The following is a 19794-nucleotide window of genomic DNA, read 5'->3' as shown; positions in this document are numbered from 1 at the left end:
ACAGGCCGTTCCATTAACTGGAATAATGCATCGATAATCCACACGGCCAGTGACCCAAGGAAAAGGAATCTGTTGGAGTCTATATTTATTGAAACCACATCAACGAGGAATATAAATTGCACGGTCCAGATAGATCTAGTCCTAGACCGTGATAAATCGCCACCCTGGATTAGGTCTTGATCCTCTTTCCATGTCTTATTTGCTCAAAAAACATTCTGCCAAGACTAACAAACTGTAACTCCGCCCTCCCTTTGCAGAAATAAGTCTCTCAGCCTCTCTTTGATTCAGTGGGAACTTGAGAATGTAGAAATAAACTACGAAAGTACTTGTTCCAAGTTCCCAGTTTCACTTACCTTTCTACAGTGGATTTAATTATAATATATATATATATATATATATATATATATATATATATATATATATATATTTCATGAATCAAGATCGTGGACGTTGCAAAACCCACAAGTAAATACTTGGCAGATACAGCCAAACGAACTTTTAGAATAGCATGAAATGAGGAGACAAGTGACAGCAAAAGTGACCTTTCCAATTTCCGAGGAAATTCTTTTGTTGTATACTGAGTACAGAGAGCAAACATTTCATATATATATATATATATATATATATATATATATATATATATATATATATATATATAATGTTTGCTCTCTGTACTCAGTGTACAACAAAAGAATTTCCTCGGAAATTGGAAAGGTCACTTTTGCTGTCACATGCCTTATTACATGTCTTATTTCATGTTATTCTAAAAGTTCGTTTGGTTGTATCTGCCAAGTATTTACTTGTGGGTTTTGCAACGTCCCTGATCATGACACTTACGCAGAGGTCGTCAAACTGTAGGTACCAGTCTGGGCCGTCTGTTTTGCTCCCTGCCCCGTCACTGTAGGTCGGGAACTGGTTTTTACCGAACAACATTGGAATGGATCTTTCAGCATTGTTGTTGCTAGATCAAACTGGTATTTTTTCATAAGTGAATTAAAATTATGTAATGTTAAATAGGTATCATGCTTATTTAGCTGAATTAAGGTGGTATAATGCCAAAAAGTGTAACTGTTCTTGCTTTTATAAAAGCAGTAATTTTATTTAAGCAGAAGCATTGTTTACAATTTTAATGAATATTAAAGTTGATCCATATAATCCATTGCCGATTTTCAAGATGAGCATACATTTATGACGTATCCTTGTGGTCATTTTAAAACCAAACCTAGATCCCATAATATTTACACATCATAATTACCTTTTTTAGTGAAGTGATCAGTGTTGTTAAGCGTAACTGTCAACAGCGTCACGGGAAAATGTCAATACCGTGGAGGACTGTATTAACACAATATCCTTGATAACATCAATAATCATTTATGAAGGACGCGGATGCTGTTGCTCTGGTCGGTTGTGATATTTTTAGATAAATCCGTTTGTGTGCCAACTGAAGCCTTGGCTTAAGGCGACCCATAACTGTGGTGAGTTGTGGAAGGCAATCTGAGGTCTGGTGAGAAACTCCGGACTCTTCTTCATCTCAACGGAGATTTGTTCAGTCTGAAGCAACAAATAATTCCTGTCTTTCAGGTGGTGCTTTCAAACTTTCTGCTGAGGATGTATTTACATTTAGCACTACTTTGCCTGTGTCCACATGTTTGCAAGTGTATGCTGTGTTTGATTGAATGGCTTGTAATGTTCCATGTTGTTTCATTCTCTGTACAATTCCGTTATTTTAGGTGATGGCAACGTACGCTGACAACCACCCGATGTCTGAGGAAGAACTGGAATTTGCTGAATTACGGGTCGTCATTAGTAGTTCTGGAAAGACTTCGAAGGTCAGTAACTACTTCAATTATTATTATCGTCTAAGTATACGCAAACATACATTCAAGAAGTCGTGGGGTATGGGTCTGAATATATATATATATATATATATATATATATTATATATAATATATATATATTATTAATATTCAAGATGTGGGGTATGGGTCTTAAAATATATATATATATATATATATATATATAATATATATATATTATATATCCAAACCTGACATAAGGGATTGTGAGTTTACCCTACGTATGACCTGACTCTTCTTTGTTGACGACACGACTTCTTTTTGTGACTTGCTTTGGTGGTTTTGTTTATAAATATTTACTTGGTTGTTCATTTCCTTATATTTGTTATTTCTTGTTCTTTTCTTATATAAAGACATTTTATTTTGTGGAAACTTGCTTTACAACTCATTCTGGTTCATCTCAAAACCGTCTCAGAATTTGTGGAATGAAAACACAAAATGTTGTGTGCTGTGAGACAAATGACTGCGTTATCTTTTGGCAGGTGGAAGAAATCTTGGTTCATGGAATGAAGCTCATGGAAACCGGAGGTGTGGGCGAAGTTACCATTGACATCCCGGATGAAGCTGAATCCGTCAAAGCAGATGCCATGTAAGTCTATTGAATCTTGGAGAAAGCAGTCGAGTAGGTTGAATAATTTTCCATAGGAAAGTTTCCAGTTTAATTAATTTTAGTTCTAGTGAATAATATTAGAGAAAAATGAATACATTTGCAAGTGTTGGAGTCATTCGTTCATTCATGTTGAAAATAGGACTTGCTCTATTGAAGCTGAACCAAAGGTTTCCCGCCTGTCATGTTCCGAATGGTCATGATCTCAGTTTTTATTGTTATATTGGTATATGATGTTCGAGTAGTTTAATGATTATATATTCGTTGATAGGATTTTACATTCATATAGCTGTATTGCAGTACTGTATACCATATATATCATAAGAAAATAAAGAAATTAATAGCCAATCTTTGAAAAATAGACTGACAACATCTAGTGGACTCACGACATCCACTACTCTGATTGGGGTCCTCCATCACTCACCTAGAGACCGCCATCTCCTGATCGAAACTTCCACCCCAGATGCTTCTCCCGGACAGTTCATTACACTTCACGTCAGAAACAACTTCTACATCAAGTACTTCAATTATGTCGTAAGTCATAGAACAAATCAAGCTCTGTGTTTTGCCGTTAGCCTTAAAGTAAAGGAAGTTTCTCGTTTGTTGCATGTACAACAAATTAAGTTCTTAGTTATCGCGTTTGTTTTAAAACCATTCGGCTTACGTTTTAAGTTTCGCAAAACCTTGTTCTTAAGTCGTGTTGTGAGTAGTGAAAGGAAGCTTGATGTTAGTCATGCTGTAAGTTCTCGAAGAAGATCACGTTTTCAAGCTATGTTTTAGGCGTTCAAACGAACCTAATTCTCTAAATATGTTGCAAGTTCTCAAAGCAAATCAAGATCATCTTGTGTGTTGTAAGCCTTAAGACAAATCACGTTCTTTAGTTGCTGCAAGTCTTAAAAAAAATTTTCACAAAAGCAAATCCATTTACGTTAACGAAGGCTAACATTTATTTTATTTTCCTAACCATATTTTATAACTTTTACAATTATGAAGTCCCGAGAAACAAAATAATCGTCTTTTGCTGTTTTCACTTTCTCTTAATTTTGAAATTACACGATACGGTCAGAAAATGTGAGTTTTTGAAACTGAAAGCAGCTATTCTTCTGTGACAAAGCTTGTAACAAGTTTTACTGCCATATCAATATATAAAACATTTTATTTGATAAAGACTTACACATTGCAATAAGACCGGTGATTAGAAAAAATGACAAGTTTACGGAAAGCTACGAGCCATTTCTTTCCTCTGCTGCCAAAGTTTGGCATTCCGGTCCTTTTTTCCATTTGCCTTGAATTTGACAGTCCTCCACTCTGCCTCTTTCTTTTCCTTCGGTGCTCAACCCCATCATTTGCCTTTCCCTCACTTTTTCCTGGTTTCCTCTTGCCTGGCATCGATAAGGCCATTGAGTTACCCATCCCATTGACAATTATGTTAAAAAAAAAAAAAGAACTGATCATTTGAATTGGTGATGATTGGTTTTCCCCAGATCATCTCCAAAGGTGTGGTGATTTACAGTGACCGCCAGGTTGTTGCAGACATCAGTGTGCCGACGGTCACCACCTTTTCCATACCAGCTTCAACAGAAATGGCACCGGCTGCTTACATCGTGGTATGGGTGGTGGCACAAGACGGACAGCTGGTTTCTCACGGTGTCGCTGTGCCAGTCAATCCCATTGGACGCCATCAGGTAAGGGGAGTGTGACCTCTTTTAATGTTAACATATAACTCAACGTTTGGAGTAATACAAAATGAAACTTTTCTTATAGTCTCACATGTTTTGTATCTGTGTGCACACATTCTAATGACTGATACTAGCGGATGAAAGATTAAAGCTATATTATATGTAGACATATATATATATATATATATATATATATATATATATATATATATATATATATATATATATATATATAACTGTAGTCATCTTTTTATCTGCTAGTATCAGCCATTAGTAAAGATATAACTCCAGCACCATGGTTTTGTTCCTACAGGTAGGCATTCGTTGGAATGAGCATAAAGACCACTCAGGAGGATCTGTCGAAATGAAAATGCTGGGTGAGCGGGGGTCATTCTTTGCCGTGTCTGCAGTCTGGGAGGAAACTCACAAGATGGACTCCGGGCACGAATTAACTGAGGTTCGGGTCCTGCAACACATGATGGAACTCGAGAAAAACGACACCATCTTCGATGGAATCCAGAACTTCACCATGCCACACATCAGACGCGCTTTCACCAGGTATTTTGGTCACTCGTTCATCCGGGTCTCTCGTTGCTCTATAATCGCCAGCTCGTCTTTTTTTTTTTTTTTTTCACGCTTGCTTTTCATCTGTATCTTACATTATCGTTGGATTGAATATGCGAACCCGTGAAATGATTGAGAACCCTTTAAATTTGTCAGATATTCTTGTATGAAAATATAATTTGAAATGATTATATCATTGACAAAAATGAGGACATATGGTATGCAATACTTAACACCAAGTCACGTGACGGTTCTGTCATTCATTGTCGAATATTCTGCAGCTGAGCCTTCCATTCCTCGAAGAACATTAACTCTTTCCCCATTGCGTTTCTGTCCCTTCAGGTGCCGATGATCATCCGCCGACTTAGCTTGGCCGAGAAGTTCCTACTTAATGTTACTAAATTTCCGCAGATCACGTGACGGCGGTGGCTCCACTGTCTCTTTCTTCCCAACCAACATGGTTGGCCCTGACGCCCCTTCCACTTTCAACTTCAGTAACCTGGTCGTTCTGACAGATGCCGACCTCTTCTACCACCCGCATCATGCCTCTGGTGAGTGACGTTTCCTGTCTGTTGACGCTCGTTAGAATTATTAGCAATATTCTTCCACTTTTAGCTATCATTTCCTTGATCATTTTCTGATCATTTGCTTAATTTGTTTGTAAAGGTCCATCAGACCTCAGCTGCCATACTGATTATAGTACGTGTTTCCCTAAATTTATGAAATATGTTCTTTTATGGATGATTGTTGTAAATACTTCATTACCTGGATTTTGAATACTGCGTTGTGTGAACTGGTCTCTTGCTTAAAAACGTCATCTTTCCTTTCCCAGATTCTCCCAACTGCCCTGAAATGTCTCTTCGGTGCCTGACAGGAGGATGTTACTCTTATACAGAGCGATGCGATGGAGTTTTCCAGTGTCTTGATCACTCAGATGAGTCAGGCTGTGAGTAGTCAAACCTTTGAAAGTCGTCCTATGAATACTCTTTTGCCATCCATGATTCAGATTCCAAATGGATTTACTTATGATCGTTGTGATTAGTGATGAAATGTACTTGTGTGCTTTCAGTTATTTGGATTTCAGATATACTTTGTTGATTTCTTTTTCTAGAGGAGCAGACAAGATGAGTAGCTCATTGAACAAAGTAAGAGAAAGAAATGGAAATCTTTAGACTCCGTTTAAAAAGATACTTTGTTGTGTGACATCGTCTTACCAGATAATCTCATTTGATCGTTGTTGTCTGTAGGCCCTATCAAAGTGGACCCACTACGGCACTTCCATCTGCATCGCATCAGTCGACTGCACCGTTTCTACGATCCAGATGACGGGGATTGGGCATGGAGGAATATCCGGAAGGAAGGATCCGAGATTCAGATCTTCCCGATTCCAAAGAGACCCCAGAACTGGGTGCTGTCCATGTTTGCTGTTGGCAAAGAAAGGGGGCTGGGTCTGCTTCAGGAGAAGATACAGGTAATTCTTTCCCGGAGTAAATGACAGTAGAGAGATTTGCATTCTTAGAAAATTTCAAGTGAACGTTTATGCAGATCATTACTTGCTGAGAGATAGTTTACTGTAAAAATGATTCATAGTATAATACATAGTTCCAAAACATTTTACTTTGCCAAATTGTTTCCAAAGAATGACAAGATATTTTGTTCTTTAGTTTGACTCAGCCGGGCCATTCCTGATCACCCTGGAAGGACCGAAAGTTGCCCGTCAGTGGGAACAAGTAGGTCTAAGGGCTTGCGTCTTCAACTTCCACATGAGTAAAGTGGGAATCCTGATCACTCTCCCGGACTCTGAAGATTATCGTTCCGTCCTAGTAGAAAAGAATGGTTTTGTCAATTCCTACAATCCAAGAACTTCCGCGGGTGATCACCAGCACATGGTTTGGGTGAGTAGAAGCGGTTTTTCTATCGAAATCCAATGATATCAGCTCATTGATGGAATTGCTTCACAATAAAGACTTATGTACATTTGTAATTGCCTTTTCGAAGGTAATCGTGAAGTTATATTGCATGACTAATCTTTTATGTACAATTGTAGTTGCCTTTTCTTATGTAATCATGTGCTTATATTGCTGCATAATCATTTTACCTCAAAACGTCAACCATATATATTAATATTTCTCAAACTCACTGACAAAATAAACTTCTGTGTCATCTCGGGATGCATGACATACTGGATTGAGTGACATCATGTTAACCTTGCATCAAAATAATGGAAATATTTTCCTCCACATAATGAATAAATAAGGCCATTCAAATATTGTATATTGCTTGTCGTAGTAAAGGGATTGTATGGTTATAAGTTTGCTTTAGACCCAGTCTGCAAAATCATCTAAAGCAAAAAGGGTATCAACATTTAACAAAAGATAGTTTTGTTGTAAGTGTTGTTTTCCTCTAAACATTCTGAGTGGGGTTTTGTAATGACCGTACATTTTAAATTCTAAGTTGTTTTTATAACATTCTAAAATGGCATTCCAAATATGAATTGTACAGAAATATGTACTATCTCTAACAGCATCATAAATATTTATCTACTTTCAGGTAGACCTTATACAACAAATATATTTATATGCACATTAAACTTTGTTAACTTTTCTTATGAAGGATTTATTCATATACGTATTGGTGTTGCTTTCATCTGTATTTCAATGTGTTTCTCCCGTCACTTGCCATTTCTACCATAGGGCAGTCTGTCTTTGAAATTCTGTTTACTATGCATCGTGGTTTTGATCCCAATGTGAAGTAAAGATTTACTCAGTAATAATAATGAATTCGGCTGTAAAGAAAATTAGCAGGCATTATGAGACATTTGGTACTTGGTTGTTTATGGTGTGATGAAGATGACAGCTATGACAATTTGCCTCAACAGTTGATTTAATTTTCTAATATATGTACATAGTAATCTAAATTCTAAATAGGAGATCTGTTTAAATCTATGGGAATGCCAACACACTTTTCGCCAAATGGGTAATACTACTGGCAAGCAGTAGCACTAGTGACAACAATAATAATATGACCTATTTGAAAAGCCAACAGTACTACTGTAATTTTCAACTTTTTTTGCCAAATCTGCTGACACTCCCTGTAAAAGGCGGAAATTGCTCGTGCTGCTTATGAAAAATCCCAGGATTTTTATTATGAAACCCCTCCCACCAAAGTGGATTAAAACTTAATGATAGCAATATTCCCTTACTGCGTTTTTCCAAGTGAAGTTGTTCACCCCATGAATAATAATAATATAATAGTAATATAAAAAAAAATTGATATAATAATAATAATAATAATAATAATAATAATAACAAAAATGGAAATTTCTGTCAGCCCTACTGAAATGTCAAGGAATAAATTGAGAAACTATAATACAAACTAAATGGCATCCAGATGTCCATACTGTTCAAATTATTAATAATGATAATAATAAGGATCTTTTAACGACTCTCAAGGTTCATAACCCTGTATGTATCCACCTTTGCGGCGTGTTCATTACAAGCCCGTTGGGGATGGCCGTAAAAACAAACAAAAGACTGTGAATATCAAGATAACGACCCCCGAAAATTCTTAGGGGTCACTATCAAGGAAAGATCCATAATAATATTTGGTTTCCCGTTACTCAGCTGGATCCTGGCCAGTCTCTTGATGTCCACATCCCAATCGTGTTCACGCGAATGGGAACCATTGACGTCACAGTGACGGGTTCGACTATGATGCAGAAGGACTCGCATACTGTCACGATCGAGGTTATGCCAGAGGTATGATTTTCTTTTATTTATTTGTTTGTTTATTTCGTTCCTTTCTGGCGTAACATTTACCGTAGAGAGTTCTCTGATTATATTGGCTCTTAGAGATTTCAGTGTGTTATTGTATACTGACATATTTTTTCTTTTATTTTAATGCATTGCAGTACTGGGGTCATTTGTACAATATTGTATGGGTATTGGAACATACATATAATGTGGGTTTAATGTGTATTTTAAAAGTGTTGTAATATAGTTTGAATTTTTTTTGTGTTATTATGTACTGTCTACTACAAGTTTACTCAACTGGTTTTTCATATTTGATGTGCACCATAATAAACACTATTTAACTGTGTTAACATTTATATTAAAATGTTTCACATGCACTAAGCACTAAAGATGAAACATTTCAAGTTTTCATTCTCAATTAGGAAACTAAAGAAAGTGATTGCGTAATTGTAAAAGGATCATTGATTTCAATTTCTCCTCTACACTGCCGGAGCCAATTCAAGTATTTACTTTCCATTCAGGGCGTAATCATCGGCAAGCACACATCCATCTTGTTAGATCTCAAGAATCGTGCCGTAGTGTACGACTTTCTGGATATCCAGTTAGATGAGTCACCCTTGATTCCATACTCTCTCAGAAGACGTTATATATACGACACTCCTTCTGGTCACATATCAATCACAGGTAATGTAAAATTGCTTATCTTCCAGAGGTTATGTTTTTCAATTAACTATCTTTGTATCAATAACCTGCAATGGTAATATATGATGCTTTAGATGGATTTTTGTAACCTGTAAAGGTAAAAGGGAAAATAAAATATGCAACTTTTTTCCACATGGGAAACTATATCAGACTTCTAGTAATATTTACTTTGCCTTGATTTAAAAATTTATATTTTTTCCAGGTGATGTGGTAGGCCCAGCCTTTCCAGAAATTCCTGTCGGATCCGATTCTCTCTTGGGTCTGGAAATGATGGGAGCTGAGACGGCTGCTTTCAATTTTGCCGCCAATTTGTGGTCTTTGCATTACCTTCGGCTGACAAATCAAATTGAACCAGGACTGACTTTCAAAGTAAATCTATTTTTACATACTGTTTCTGATATTTAGATAAGCTCATTTGCTTTATTACAACAGTTCTGTTGTCATAGCTATTTACACACGCAGCTACATCATATGAAATTGTTGTGCATACTGCCTCACAATTATTCAGTCATTTTATACATATATGTAATTTGAAGTATGTGGTAACTTGGTCATCGGAAAATTAAGCAACTCGTCTGGTTTCATAACATAAATGATTTATGAATAAACAGAAAGTGTAGCACCATAAGTCAGTTTACTTTATATATTATTCAGAATACCTCAAATACCTCTATACGTAGTCTTGGATATAAATTAAAAATCTAATATTGAAGTAATTCTAGGGTATAACATTGAATTATGCATTCTCTATGCCAAATCAGGTCTTAACAGCTGTGAATGTCCACTATGCAGCTCTTGCGAGATATCAAGATCCCAGTGGAGCTTTCAGGATGTGGCCAGAATCAGAGCCAAGTGTTTGGCTCACAGCTTACTCACTCAGGTCTTTAGGGCTTGCCGGTTTCCAGGTACTAAATTGTTACTAGGATTTTCTATTATTGTTTGTGTCAAGAAATTTAAAATGTCGTACATATATTATTATTATATATATATATATTATATATATATAATATATATAGATATTATATATATATATATATATATATATTATATAATATTATTTATAGGAGAGAGAGAGATAGTATAATAAAATAAAGTATAAATCATCATGTCTTTATTCTGAGATTTTACGAGAGACAGACAAACAAAGGCAAAGTAATTATAATGATTGCTGAAAATTCTTGGAGAGAGGTAATAAGAATTTTTAATTTAAGGATTTCTGAAGGGGTTAATTCTAGAATATGCATTTCCCATTTTTAAATCCTGGAAATCATGTTTGTTGTGGAGAGCCATTCCTCTCATTTCCTTCTTCATGTTGAATGATTTCAATAAAGGTGTCGGTTTAACTCTATATTTACATTATCACAAACTTTTTAGCAATGGTTAATTCTATATAACTTGAAATTTGTATGCATCTTAGCCATAGCTACCATGAAGGTCCTTCTTCTTGTAGATGTCTTATGACCACGTGTTTGTCTTCTTGTGGCATATTACTGAAATCTTTACACTGAGTAGCCAATGTTGGTTGCAAAACTAAGTCATTCATGCTAATGTTCAGTGATTCATTTAGTGATTAGTTTATCCCTTTGGCATCATATGTCACTTCGAGTTTTTGTGGCAGTGCCACATCGTGGTGGGAGTAGCTTATAATCAGAAGCTTCCTTTTTTTCGTTAAAGTTTGTAATACGTAATGATTATCTCAACAGGACTGGGAGAACCTCATCTACATAGATCCTCTGATTATTCGCTCAGCGACAGAATGGCTCCTTGGCTATCAAAGTGACCTAGGATCCTTCACTGAGACTCCCAACTATACTCATCCTCTCGATTCCAAGTCGAATCCTACTGTAAGTACTACAGTATTAGTTCTTGAACACAATTCAATATATTTCTTTAGATATAGGAATTTCGTTTTAATCGAAATATCTGTATTGAAATAACCTGTTTGTATAAGCAGAATGGTTTATAATTTGTAATTTTAATGTTTCTAGAATTTCTACGGTGATTCTTGATTTTTATTTTTTTTAGGGGCTAGATTATTTACTCAGATTTAATAATTTCATGTTTTTTTCTCAAATTTTGTTATTTTATGTAGCCAGAAATTTTTTATATATTTCATACTTTTATATGAATTATTACTCGGCTGTATATCAGAAATTTTTTTTGTCTTGCAAAATGGTCAGATTCCATATGGATGGTAGTGTTGAGAATATTTACGATTTTATTTTCATGATGCTTCCTACAGTACATTCATAAAAGTTCAGGTTTCAGAAATTAGGATTACCTCTAACTTTGTGTAATATTTATATCTGTATTTAGTTTTTGTATTCGGACATCTTGGTGTCACAGATTGTGTGCTCATGTTGTTTTAACTATATTTACATTCCAGAAATTTATCGAATAATGTTTCAAATAACATTCCCTTTCGCATAACTTATAGTTATATTGTTGACTTGAGCTCGAAGATTCTATTTTCAGTCATCGTCCATAAGCTGAAAGTTGGATAATTCTGCTTTTAGCCTTAGTGCGTTATCATCTTGAGATAGTGTGGTGCATATTTTGTAGTGTCAGCATCCTTTTTCTGTTGAGATACAATGATATCTCAAGGTCCAGTACCAACAATTCTTTATTGCCTACGCTGTAAAATTGTGGAACCATATTCCATCCAGTGTTGTGGTGGCTGATGCTTGTAATCTAATGAAATCATTGGTGGTGGTTTAAAATGCTGTGTTTTTCATTTTGCAGGTTGCTTTAGTATGAATGGTTTAATATAGAAACTAACCTACCAAATATTCAGTTGACATGTCAGTGGTTATATGAGTCCCAGTTTTAAGAGAAATTCGTTCTGATCATATTTAATCTCTTTATTTAACAGCCAGCTAAGCAATTGGAGCGCGATGGATACAAAAACGTTTCTCTGACGTCGCAAGTCGTGTTGGCCATGGTTGATATCCTCCCCAGTCTTCAGGGGGGACTTCGAAGGAGAGCAAGTTTAGCCAAAGAGCGAGCAATTAGGTAAAGCTCTTATTTTCTCCTTTATTTAGCACAGATTCCCAATAGAGAAGGTATGGAAAAAGTACCACATAAAATATGGTGTGTTTCATACATTAGATTAAAATGTAGATTCCCAACAGCAAGTGTTCTTAGACACTTTAAAATTTCATAACATATTCTTAGTTGTAATATTTGGTTTTTGGCATAATACACATCAAATTAAAAATAAGTTTGAAACTAGTGATAAATAATTTTTTTTTCATTGTTCCCCATAGATTCTGTACGACAAGCATAAGTATATGCATAATTTGTTGAGTCTAAATATTTCAAATTTCTTTGTGAATGGTTAAGCGCTTTGATGACTCAGAGAGTAGACGTATATTTCTTTTTTCTTAATTTTTTTATGCATCCTCTGTCTGCAGACCAAGATATATAATACTAAGCATCTGAATTTGAGAATAGAGTTTTTGAAAAAGGAATGAAAATTAAGTAGTAGATTTGATTGTACTGTGTATGTATGTTTGTATGTATATATATATATATATATATATATATATATATATATACATATATATATATATATATATATATATATATATATATATATATATATATTTGTATACTTAAATCTTATTTTATTCTATAATTAAGGAATTTTCAATGAAAGGGTAACTTTGTACAGCAAAACTAAATGCACACATCTAACCTAGGCTTGGAGAAAACTGGAATATGAGGAGAGCAAAAAGGACACTAGACCTCCCTCTTGAAGAATTTAAGGCTGTGAGAATCAATAAAAGTCATTTCATACCCGTATTGTAACAGATTACTCTTTACAGTTACCTGGAAAAAGAACTGGATAGCCTGGGTGATCCTTACGATGTTGCACTTGTTGCTTGGGCGCTCACGAAGGCAGACTCTGTTCAAAAGGAATCAGCCTACATCAAACTTCATCTTATGCGAAGGGAAGATGGTAAGTTTCTCTCTCTCTCTCTCTCTCTCTCTCTCTCTCTCTCTCTCTCTCTCTCTCTCTCTCTCTCTCTCTCTCTCTCTCAAATAAATTTACTTTCATAGACAATTAAAATAATTTCCCCTCAATATAAGACTATAATCTGACTAAGAATGGTTAGTTTAAAAACATCTTTTTCCTACTCAGATTTTAATTCAATAAATAAAACGAAAGGAGGCTTTTAGAACAAGACATTGATTGTAAATAGCATTTAAGCCCTTCAGAAAGTTTACATGAGGAAGAGATCAGTCTCTCTCAAGATATAATAGAAATTAACTATAATGAAACTAATGGGGAGAACTTGAGAAAACTGTTGCAATTTCGAGTATGTGCTAGATGCTTTTAATCAGTAATTGATATGTTAATTTTTGAGTGGCTGCGTGAAACAAGTTGCAGCTTCATAAGAACTGTTGTCTTTTTTCTTTAATGTTACAAGGGAGAGAAACTTCAGATAAGTTACATGGGGAAGTAACATCAGGTGAGTTATGAGGAACTGTGTGTCATTGTTTTCAGTAGAAAGCAAAGATGCTGATGAACGCAGACAAAGCATGACCTGCATGCAAGGATTTTGAATATTTCGTTTCCAACACAGTAAACTCCACTTCTGATTACCTACCTTTTTATATATGGTCACATCTGCACCAATACAGTATCTGGTTCTTCTCCTTGAGATGAACTCTCATCTCATAGAGATTGGCCATAGTGTATTATGTAATATTGCATTGTATTCCTTACAGTGTATTATAGTGAATGATGTGTTTTCAGAGAATTTAACCACAAATTATATCCATCGTGTGATTTTTGTTTACTTATCAGGCAACAAAGTCTATTGGTCTCGTGAACCACTGAGTTTCAATCCCCTGGCATATGAAGACAGCCAGAGACCTTACATCTTGCCGAAAGACGACCAGAAGTGGGATGCCCACGCTGTGGAGACAACATCCTATGCCCTACTCGTGTACATTGCCAGGGATGGCATTGGCATCATCCAAGAGAACATCGTCAGATTTCTCGCGGTCATGAGGGAACTGGATGGAGGTCTCATATCCACTCTGGTAAGTCACTGATATTGTTATGACTTTAGAGGGACCACTGAGCCACAACTCACGACTCGTAGGGTTTAACTGCAGAATATTTTCTTGAATGAAACACAAGAATTAAGATTGAACTGCTAAGATTTGTAAGAAGAGGCCAAAGGGTGCATATTAAGACACTGGACTAATGAATTTTTGCAAGGACAGTAACCTCCTCTCCACCGGTTATTTAGAAATACAGTGCCTCTACTTGCCCTGTTTGTCAGCTCTTGCATTGGTTCTGAGGTGGGGATTATTTCTTTCTCTCTCTGAGGTGACTGATCATAGCTGTGATGTCCGAATTACCAGTACTTTTTTTGCTTAAATATCACTTGATTACATTAAAAAAATCTTCTTACTTCTTGATTATAGTTCATAAATCCCAATGCTTTGTTTTATGTTATTGTGATGTTTAACTTAGATTGAAATTTTAGAGTGCTGGAATCTAAATAGATTTGAGTTTACTTCGAAAATAAAATTCAAGGCTCTTTTACCATTCCCTGTCATAGCAGCAGAATTGTATGAGTCATATTTGAGAAATAAGCTAGAGAAACTCCGATGTCGGTTATAGATTTACATATCTATAATTATCTCTTCGCATATTAAAAGTCTTCTGTGACACGTGTGTTTTTTTTTATAATAATGAAAAATTAGTTCAATTTTATATTTTTCATATATTTTGTTTATTTATCGAGACTTCTTACATTTAATTGAAGTGAAGTAGACGACAATAGCATTTTAAAATTTAGTAGACAAGATGTGGTGGGTTAGATATTCGGGAAACAGAGGATTAACCTAATAGCAAATTTGTTTCTTTACAGGACAGTGTTGCTGCCATGGAAGCCTTGGTCGAATATTCATACCGGGCACGACTGCGTGACGTCACTGACATGAGGATCATCCTTGAACACTCTGCCAATCCTAACTTCACAGTGGATCTTCACCTTGGAAATTCGTTTGATTTAGCTTCTCTGAGAACGTTTGAGGTACATCCTTTCATTTGAAATTAAAGAAAAATGAAAATTAAAAACTGGTAGACTTATTTTTGTTATAAGTAATGTATGTTTCATGTATATCTTGTGCTGTACCTTGATGCAATGTCAAGCTATAGTTGCACATCCTTTTCTGTATATGTCAGTTACCAGGTATTATTGTTTCATTTGGTCAGCTGTTGACTCTGTAGCCAATCTCACTAATGTTTTCCATTTCTTGACTCATTAAAGCTTGAGAATATATGGGGACACATCAGCGTTGTAGGCCATGGGTCAGGCCAGGCTTTGGTACAACTGGACTACAGTTATGGCGTGGATTATGAACCTCAGATCGACTACCCGCCAGTGCCAGCTTTTGATTTTACAGTTGATACAAAATTCTACGGCAGGAATAATTCTCACCTAGAAATCACAACATGTTCAAAGTAAGAATAGAATGTTGGACCTACTGAATATAGTTTTATGTGTTGATGGTGACTCTTGGTACAGTAGAATTAGGATTAGAGTGGAGAGCAAGAAGTGGTCGAAGTAGCCGAACTTTATTCATTTCTAAGTATTACTTCAACAGATTGAAGAGTTGATTTTCGTTATTTACTGTTTCGTCACAATAGTGCTATAATAAATGTTGCATGAATTAGTATACTTGAGAATGAATTAGTATACTTTTTGAGTGTTGTGTAACAACTGTATCCAATAGATGATCAGATATATGGTCATTTTTTGCTCTTGTATAAAGGGAAAATAATTATCTTAATATCCTTAGAATACGTATTCTGATGTAAAATGTCGTAAATAAAATGTATTTTATAACTTTGAATCAGCTTAATTATTAGCACGAAAGTTTAGCAATTTTCATATTATATCATTATACACTAATTTTTAGGCAAGAAAATTGATGATCATGATTATGAAAGAATCACTATCAAATTTAGAACAAACGTAATAAAATCATGTCTTATTTCCAATTTGCTTTCCAAGCCAAAGAGAAAACCTTATATTTCAAAACTGGTTTTGAATGTCGAATCAGGTGTTCAGACTAGTTGTTTTATTTATTATAGTAAGCTAATAGCTAAATGTTCCAGTTTCCACATAACAGAACTCAACTTTAAACTGCATCGTTCTACATTTCCAGGTGGACTGATGTTGAAGAGTCCGAGACAAGTGGTGTGGCTGTGGTAGAGGTCCATCTTCCATCTGGTTATTACGTGATGCAAGATTACCTCATTGAACTCGTCAACTCACGCACTGTCCGAAACTTACGGTGGGCACTTCGAACAGATACCCAAGTGAAATTCTTCTTTAATCATGTGAGTCATTGGCAGTATTACATCCATCTGTATTTAATTTTTTCATTATGATATTTACCCATCATTAATTTAAAAGTGAATACCTGGAAGGCATGGCATATGAAGTGAATTTAAGTAAGCGCTTATTTTCAAGAAATATCAATGCACAGTGTTTATTTACGTAATATTTGCATTAAATGCTTTCATAGTGGCCCTAGATATTATAGAAGCACCTTTGGTTACAGTACTTTGTTATGAAAAGGGAATTTGGTAATGTTCTCTTCAGTTGTCTTCAGAGACCTCGATAATGTTGTTATCGTTTCAACAGCTGGACACACAGGAGACCTGTATAACTTATGAAGTCGAAAGGTGGCACCCTGTTGCGAACCACTCTAGATACAACATGGCCAGAGTGTATGATCTCTATCAGCCAGGTATCTATGCTGTGAATTTTATCAGTAATAATAATAGTATTCCTATTTTCTCATTTCTTTTTCACTGTTGTTGTTAATGTTGTTACTGCTAATATCATTATTTTTAGATGATATTTTTTCCATTTACTTAATTATATGGTAGATTTAGTCTATTCTGTGTAAGCTAATTCGTATGGACTCCTTTTACTATTGATGCTTCAAATAATGTCTTCACTGCAATATGTGAATTGGCATCCTGAGGCATTATGTATTTATATATGTATCCCTTTTTTTCAGAACGCTTTAATATGACTATTTATGAATTGTATCCTCTGTATGGTCTCGACCTTTGTGAAGTCTGTGGCTCATATCAGGTTAGTTTCTTTGTGTTTTCTCTTTTCAAATGTAGAGTTGACATGACAATCCAATGCCATGTTTTTGCCTGTGCGGTGGGGGTCAGAGAAGAGGGTTAACATTGAAAGAGTTGATAGGCTATCCTCTTTATTTGATGTTTTCTGAAGGAAAGTCTGGGAGATGGCTACACATGGTTAAATCATGGTTGGTGCCTTTATTCTTAAATTTTACAAGTAATATGAGACTAGTCTTAAAAATTGTTGCAAGATTATCCAGAATATTTAGGATTAACATTGTAAGCGTGCTGATAGTTAAGTTGAACTGTAAGCGTGCTGATAGTTAAGTTGAACCGTGATTCAAGTACAAATTGAACGCAAGAGAAAAGTTGGCTTTCCAATCTATTCGGTATTAAGAGGACAACGATCAAAACAAGTATCCCGTGGCTCTTAGCTATAATTGGTAATTTAGTCTAAAATACAGTAAATATGCAAGTATTTTAACCTAAAGAGTATGATAAAAGCAACTCTGCCTTTGGTATTACCATAGAAAACTGACAAAAGCAGTTTTGACTAAGTAGTAGTTCGGCAATGGTATCAGTTATGCAAAGCTAAAGTTAATTATATATTATTTTGAGTAACTGCATATAATTATCTACATTGCCCACAAATTACGAAATTTTAATTTAGAACATGCCGTAGCAAGAGAGAAAATGAATGGCATTGCACATTACAATAACGATGTACCAGCTGTGTAGATGATTTCATCACGTATGTGTTAGTATGGAATCAACATACTGAATGCCATTAATTTTGTTGAACAGTGAAGAAGTATGAGAAAGTCATGTGACAAACTCTTACGCAAGTATGATGAAGTACCGGTATCTGAGAATGTCAGTGAATAATTCTACTCGCTGGTAGTTGTTTTGTGGTGTAAATGCAAACAGCTGTTCTGAAGTTTCTCATTTGAACCAGTTTAAATTCACTAACAGCTTGACTTTATTTTTTGATACTTTGTTCATTAACTTTTGCTGGACAAAGAAGGTTTTGCAATTCCATTAAACTCCTTGCCCTCTGAATTCAATTCCAAGAGGGGTTAGGTTCTTAGCAATCCAGTCATCCATCTTCTGGTTCTGTTCAGGAGTCAGTCTCGATTGCCAAGAGTTGCTTTCACCTGAAATTCAGAAAGCTATCAGCTGAAATGTGTTCATTTCAGATAAAGTAGAGGCTTGGAATAAATAGGTCATCCAAAATTATCGTTTACAAAATCATTGAAAAAGAACTTTCTAATAAAATCAATATATGTGCAAAGACTAAAATTTAGAACAGAGTTCCTTAAAACAGAAGTCTTTAGATAACAGAAAATTAATTTTAGAAACACATCAGTATTGAGCGCATGTAATTTGTGCTGAATTTGAGAACCAAGTATACAGTAAGCGCTTTGTTTTAAATAGGAATGGGAAACTGGAATCCTATCTTATAATGTAACTTGAAAGTATTATCAATGTGTTACTCTTCTGCAAAGTAGATTGCTTATGTAGTAAGAGAGGAGAGACAGAAACACAGTAAAATGAAGAAATAGCAAATATGTGATTGAATAAACATACAAAGAAAATATGCTGTTAGTAGATGAAAACAAATAGAGAACAAATGAGAAAATATTTATGTAAAATGACAAGGCTATTTATTGTATGATTACAATCTCTCATATGAGTGTCCCAAATAATTATAATTTTGTGTTCTTAAATCACCATTCCTGCACAGTTCAGATTGGAATTCAATTGTACCTCAAATGAGACTCGGAAGACGAAAGCCAAGGTCTTCCAATTAGGAGAATATCAAGGAAAGAGGAGATGGTCTTTCTTACTACCTTTTCTAAAGAAGCCTCCGTGTTCCTTTGCAAAGTCTTTGTTGTAGACATTGTCCTCTATGCCGATGTCTTCCCAGAGGTTGTTTCTTTGTTTCATCTGATCGAAGTGCGTGTAGTTGCATATCTAGAAAAAGAAAATAAAATGCTGTTTTCAGTTCAATAGTGCTTTGTAGTATTTCTTATTCAATAGTTGAAAACAAGCGATTGATTGATATTTCAGTACAATTTTTTCATTATGTTATAATAATTCCTTTAAACTTTCGGCTGTAGAATTAAACGTTATTTTTTCTTTATAAAACTAGTGCTACTGAAGAAGAAGAAGAAGAAGAAGTGCTACTGTAGTGGCCACGCTGGCAACACAGTACCGAGCAAAGATGTTAATAATGACGTTTTTCATTCAAATAAAACTGAAAGCATCTCCTCAGTATTTCCCAAGTAATTGATCGTAGTTGCTGCAAAATCAGTTTTCTGAAATCGTTGATGCAGTTAGACACTGATACCTTTTCGAGCTGGTCAGCTGAAAGTCCAGTGCTAAGGAATGTGTCCAGGTTTCTCAGCTCCCGGAGGGGATTTGCTTTTAAGTCTTCGTAGAGCATGAAGTGGAGATTGTCATGGTCTCGCTTCTCCCACGCCTCTTTCAAGTGCAGCCAGTA

At 35.3% G+C, this 19794-nt stretch overlaps 2 protein-coding genes across 2 annotated transcripts in view; one reads left to right on the top strand and one right to left on the bottom strand.

The window, feature by feature from the left end:
• LOC135211109 (CD109 antigen-like) overlaps window positions 1–19794 on the top strand; it is a 192643-nt gene that overhangs the window by 149376 nt on the left and 23473 nt on the right. The window contains exons 10-31 of the mRNA XM_064244201.1: window positions 1731–1829; window positions 2339–2445; window positions 2826–2997; window positions 3948–4148; window positions 4456–4700; window positions 5118–5257; window positions 5539–5652; window positions 5954–6177; window positions 6371–6601; window positions 8330–8464; window positions 8980–9142; window positions 9363–9529; window positions 9922–10065; window positions 10864–11004; window positions 12033–12172; window positions 12988–13121; window positions 13974–14212; window positions 15052–15216; window positions 15454–15647; window positions 16355–16529; window positions 16837–16942; window positions 17219–17295. Of these exons, the coding sequence (XP_064100271.1) occupies window positions 1731–1829; window positions 2339–2445; window positions 2826–2997; window positions 3948–4148; window positions 4456–4700; window positions 5118–5257; window positions 5539–5652; window positions 5954–6177; window positions 6371–6601; window positions 8330–8464; window positions 8980–9142; window positions 9363–9529; window positions 9922–10065; window positions 10864–11004; window positions 12033–12172; window positions 12988–13121; window positions 13974–14212; window positions 15052–15216; window positions 15454–15647; window positions 16355–16529; window positions 16837–16942; window positions 17219–17295 (3513 nt within the window). The remainder of the gene's footprint in view (window positions 1–1730; window positions 1830–2338; window positions 2446–2825; window positions 2998–3947; window positions 4149–4455; window positions 4701–5117; window positions 5258–5538; window positions 5653–5953; window positions 6178–6370; window positions 6602–8329; window positions 8465–8979; window positions 9143–9362; window positions 9530–9921; window positions 10066–10863; window positions 11005–12032; window positions 12173–12987; window positions 13122–13973; window positions 14213–15051; window positions 15217–15453; window positions 15648–16354; window positions 16530–16836; window positions 16943–17218; window positions 17296–19794) is intronic.
• LOC135210654 (sulfotransferase 1C4-like) overlaps window positions 17392–19794 on the bottom strand; it is a 9316-nt gene continuing 6913 nt past the window's right edge. Inside the window, exons 6-8 of the mRNA XM_064243438.1 lie at window positions 19642–19794; window positions 19142–19265; window positions 17392–18445 (exon numbers count right to left, since the gene is read on the bottom strand). The exon at window positions 19642–19794 is cut by the window's right edge and continues 14 nt beyond it. Of these exons, the coding sequence (XP_064099508.1) occupies window positions 18330–18445; window positions 19142–19265; window positions 19642–19794 (393 nt within the window). The 3' untranslated portion in view covers window positions 17392–18329. The remainder of the gene's footprint in view (window positions 18446–19141; window positions 19266–19641) is intronic.

Source organism: Macrobrachium nipponense, chromosome 4 (genome assembly GCF_015104395.2).
Source record: "Macrobrachium nipponense isolate FS-2020 chromosome 4, ASM1510439v2, whole genome shotgun sequence".
Taxonomy (NCBI): Eukaryota; Metazoa; Arthropoda; class Malacostraca; order Decapoda; family Palaemonidae; genus Macrobrachium; species Macrobrachium nipponense.
Note: the sequence above shows the minus strand (reverse complement) of the source record. Positions and strands in the feature narration are given on the sequence as shown.